Raw genomic sequence first — 5,170 nt, 5'->3', positions numbered from 1 at the left:
CATATAGTCGTGTCCGGCACTACCGGCACCTAGTGTCATTACGTTTGTGTACGTGGTTGATGTTATACCGTACCTTTTTGGGTCTGATGACTCGTGGCCAGTGAGTTGGCGTGTTTTCTTTTTTTTGTTCTGTTGTTAATTGTTTTGTATCGGCCTGTTTAGGCGATAACCAACAGTTTTCTATAATCTGTTACGTACTACTACGCGAGTGCGCATCGGATATTGAGATCAGCAGAGGTGACATTCCATACTTAAAGAAGAGTTGATTGAGAAACATTCGGCAGTCGATTCAACGTTAAGTTGCAGTGTGGTTGGCTGATGGCTGGGTGATGTTTTACGACTTTTTTTGTGTTAATATGTTGAATGTCTATTAGTTCATATATATATATGTAATAAAATTACTGTATGTAATTGACCTTAAGTGAATTGTTTTATCGTTGTTCGCCTGTAAAGAGTAGCAGAAACACCCGACCCGTCATTTATATATATAGTTAATGAAGTTAACGTTTATGTAAAATAAGTGAAGTCACTCTAGGAATTAGGATTTCATTATATTAATTTTACATACACCTAGTGGCTTATAACTGTAATTAAAACTGTCACCTTTCTGTCATTATTTACTAAATTGGCGTTAAAAAATTGATCCAAACGTTCAGCATATGAATTCCAGTCATCATTGAAGTTGAAAATGGGCGCCGTGCCTATCTGAACTACACTTTGAATCACAATTGCCTGATCATCCTCCAAAGCTAATGTTTATCATCGCCACTATAATGTTGTGTTATAAATAATTCTATATTATAAATCAATAATTTTTATTTAATTACAAGACATTTTACTATATTAAACAAACACAATATTCTCTGTATGGCTCCAATTACTAAACTACAACATAGTTACATTTTTTGGTTAACTCTTATCTTATCAATCTAATTAATCATATACCACAGTTAATAATATTGCTATTATCAATATAATATGACATGCAAACAACAAATTTAAAATTCAAAATATTTATTCTTATTATTATAATAAATTGAAAACTATCGTGAAACATAAACGTTCATCGAACAATACATAGAAGACTGTATACGTATACGTTCGTGGAAATATAGAATTTTGACCCTATACCTAATAAAACAAAAGAAGCCATTCGAACATCGTAAACGTTCGTCAAACGGACGATTCAAAAATAGCCTACCGTTTTTATGGTACGTAAACAATTACATAACCTATTCCATTTAAAACATAATATGTAAACATTTTCATTTCATTTACAAATCTTATAAGATATGTTGTGATATGACCGCATATCTTAAATAATTTCCTATCTTAATGTATCTTTCATTAAGAAAAAAAATAACTTTTATTTAGTCGAGAAGATTTTATTATAATATGTCTTAATATTAAAATCCATTTGGTAGATTTATTTAAAATTAAGATGGGATAATTTGTTTCTGTGGTTTTATATTAGTTTATTTTAATTTTATTATAATTGGATAAATACATCTCTATTTACATATGAAAAAAAAATTCAGTTATATAATAAAACAATTATTTAATTTTGAGACTCAAGAAATATAATCATGAGATATAAAAAGGTAATTTATTTACTATAAATACTCACTTGGTAGTTTTAGCATACATTGAAAATTCTTTAAAAATCCTGATAATAATTTATTTATCTGAAGTAATTCTAAAAAAGATTATTTGCTAATTTTATCAATTATTATTAAACCTTCTTGTAATATTTAATTGCAATTTTTTGTTACATGATAGAAAACATTCTTTTGCACTTATGATAAACGAACAAAAAAACTCTCATTTTTTAAATAAATATCAGCTTTTAGATATAAATCATAGCTGTTTATTACTATACAACAATTTTTTTTAAGTAAAGGTGAATTAGAAATACCCTTCTTATATTTTTACTCTAAAAAGTTGTCTAATCAGGATTCATTTTTGGTCATTAATAAATATATAAGTATAATAAATGTCATTTAAAAATCAAATTTTTAAAGATAAAGATATTAGGTTTTTTTTTTACCATTACAGTGTTTTATCAAAATTATTAATATACATTTATCATAATTAATTAACCGTCAGTTTTTGATAAATGAGTATCTGTACATTTTTTTTGTTTCACAAATTATTCCAAAGAGTCAATATAACATTACAATTAACTCTATTATTTGAAGGTATTAATTTTACTACGATCTGCGTTAATTTTTGTTTGTCGATGAATATCCTCAGTTTTTAATAGACCAATTTTGTTAATTTAGTATATATAAAATTAATTTTTTTCAAGTAGATAGGGGCTAAAAATACTTCCACGGCCTCTGTGCCAGTCGTAAAAGGCGAATAATGAGATTGTGTCAGGTCGTAAGCCGACGTAAAAATCTTTGTCAAAAAAATCCTGAACAAAACTTAGACGGTTTGTCCCATTTCGGATGTACGCGGGGACAGCAGAAAGCAGTTAAAAACGGAGAAGGCCTAAGGAATAAAGTGTTTGATACCAGCCGGACAACTTGTGTGGTAGCTATTTCACCAGTCATGTGTACAGGTCTACCCAACGCTTGTAGTGTCAACGGTGTATGAACATTACCACTTAACTCTAGGCTGGACTGAAGATGAGAAAAGTTAACATTTGTTGTGTGCAGGAAACTAAGTGGAAAGGAGAGAAATCAAGGGAAATAGATGAGGGTCATAAAATAATATACTCTATTATTTATTGTAAGTCTAGTACAAAGAATGGTGTAGGGATAATAATGGATGAGGAGATGAAAAGTAAAGTAGTAGAAGTAGCTAGGAAAAGTGACAGAGTTATAGTCGTAAAATTGATATTCGAAGAAAAGTGTTGAATGTAATATGTGCCTATGCATCACAAGTAGGATGTGATGAAATAGACGAGGAAGTGTTTTAGAGAGAGATGGATGAGGTGATGCAAGGGGTNTTTAATTATATCCTGATTAGTAGTTCTTTGATTTTAAAATATAATATATGAATAAATACTAATTATAGTTTTTAAATTCAGTATGAAATTGTGAGGCCAGCTATGATGTATGGTTCATAGTGTTGGGCGGTTGATAAGAAAGTAGAGCAGAGAATAAGTGTAGCAGAGATGAGAATGCTTAGTTGTATGAGTGGAGTGACTAGAGAAGATAGGATAAGGAACAAGCATATAAGAGGAAGTAAAGGTGTTGCGTCAATCGTGGATAAGATGACAGAAAATAGACTTAGATTGTTTAGTCATGTTATGAGGAGAGAAGAATCGGAAGCTGTAAGAACAGTTATAGAAATGAATGTTGAAGGAAGAAGAGATAGAGGAAGACCAAAAAAGAGATGGAGGGATGCTATTGAATGCGATTTGAGGACAGCTGATGTGAGCGTAAATGATGTGGGAGATCGTGTCAAGTAGAAATTTAGGATAAGGGTGGCCGACACCAAGTGGTTGGGATCAAGGCGAGAAAGAAGGAAAAGAAGTTTAAATTAGAATATTCTATAATTTCCAAATAAATCTAGTACTTAAAAAAATTAACATATATTAATTTTATTCTGAACTAATTGAAATTAAAAATTGTTTATCTTTTTAATTAAATTATTTTAATAATTAAATTAAATTAAATTAATTTCTTCTACTATTTAAATTAGAATAAATCAATCGCAAAGCATGTATAGGATTTAAAATGGCGAGGAAGAAGAAGAAGAAAAAAAAATTTATTTAAATTTATTTAAACTTATTAGTGCCAAAAATTTTAAAAACTGTTTCAAACTTACGTTACTCTAAAATATGGCATTTTCAATTTTTTTTAAATACACTAATCCTATTAAAATTTTATTATTATATAAAAGAGGCAAAATAAGGTAATGTCCTCAAGTTGTCATATAGTGAAATTCTGGAAGTATGTTAGGACCTATAACAAACTGGAAAACTAAAAAATCGTAAAGTTGAGATGAAACTACTCAAAATAGATATTTTAAAGATAAATAGAATGAGATTGAATGACTTTATACCGGGAGACTATAGAGTCATCTACGATAACCAATTTTAGCTTCGATGCGAAGCTGAGAAGGTATTGGTTTTACTATGATGTGTTTTTTTTTTTTTTTTGTGTCTGTTACCACTTTTTCTCAGCTCTCACCGAACGGATTTCTTTCAACGATACGTCAAAAGATCACAAATCGTATCTAGTCGAAGACATTACCCATTAAAATTGAAAAAATTTCCCTCGTTTCCCGTAAATGGGGGAAACCTCCAAAAAATTACAAATTTAGAAATCGCTAATTTTCCAAATTTTTTCAATTTTTTTTACTAAAAACTGCCGTAACATTTTCAAAAATGAATATATGANCCACCAGATCAAGTAGCTTTTGGAATAAAACACCAATTTTTTTTAAATTAAACACTATCTAAAGATTTGCATCGAATCGTTTATTTTTGATAGTGATTTTAATCACTGTCAGATATCATTATACTTGATCCAACTATGCCACGTCACCACTGTGCCGCGACCCCCTGTGCTGGGTTTTGAATTATAATTTTATAAAATATAAGTATTTGAATATTTAAAATGGTGAGAATAGGGGTAATATTTTTATACTTTGAACGTAGTCTAAGTTGGTAATAATTATATAAAAATAATCTTTCATCAAAATGATCATTGTGTTTAAAGTTATTAGATTTGTCATTTCTTTTATCTTGTATTAATATTAATTTAGACTATCACAGATGTTATGGAAGTAAGCCACCAAATAACTTAAATCAATTGATTTAATATTTTTTAGAAAAAATCTAAATTAAGAATGACTAGCCGTCGGGATTTGATAATGGAAGAATTATCTAATAAAGAAAATGAGTTTTTTAACATAGTGGATCGCTGTAATGTGCCAGCTGTTAAATTATTTCTTGAAAGTAACCAAATAGATTTAAATAAGAAGAATTACCAAGGAATAACTCCATTACACTTGGCAATAAAAAATGATTGTTATCCATTAGTGGATTTATTTTTAAGCTATGAAAGTAAAATAAATATTAACATAGTGTAATTTTTTAAGAATTACTGGGGAAATAAAGTAAATAGGGGAACTATTTACTCTATAGTTTTGACAAATTTAATTTTTTTTTGTTGTCGTATTCATGAAATCTTTAATTTTTGCGAACACAATATTT

The 5,170-nt window shown here is 28.8% G+C and overlaps 1 protein-coding gene across 1 annotated transcript in view; it reads left to right on the top strand.

Annotated features, from left to right (window-relative positions):
- The first annotated feature begins 1,500 nt into the window (after positions 1–1,500).
- LOC126897942 (short transient receptor potential channel 4-like) overlaps positions 1,501–5,170 on the top strand; it is a 31,073-nt gene continuing 27,403 nt past the window's right edge. The window contains exons 1-2 of the mRNA XM_050671890.1: positions 1,501–1,601; positions 4,786–5,020. Coding sequence (XP_050527847.1) covers positions 1,587–1,601; positions 4,786–5,020 — 250 coding nt within the window. The 5' untranslated portion in view covers positions 1,501–1,586. The remainder of the gene's footprint in view (positions 1,602–4,785; positions 5,021–5,170) is intronic.

The sequence above is a fragment of the Daktulosphaira vitifoliae genome, unplaced genomic scaffold (assembly GCF_025091365.1).
Source record: "Daktulosphaira vitifoliae isolate Bord-2020 unplaced genomic scaffold, ASM2509136v1 Scaffold_2, whole genome shotgun sequence".
NCBI classification, from domain to species: domain Eukaryota; kingdom Metazoa; phylum Arthropoda; class Insecta; order Hemiptera; family Phylloxeridae; genus Daktulosphaira; species Daktulosphaira vitifoliae.
Note: the sequence above shows the minus strand (reverse complement) of the source record. Positions and strands in the feature narration are given on the sequence as shown.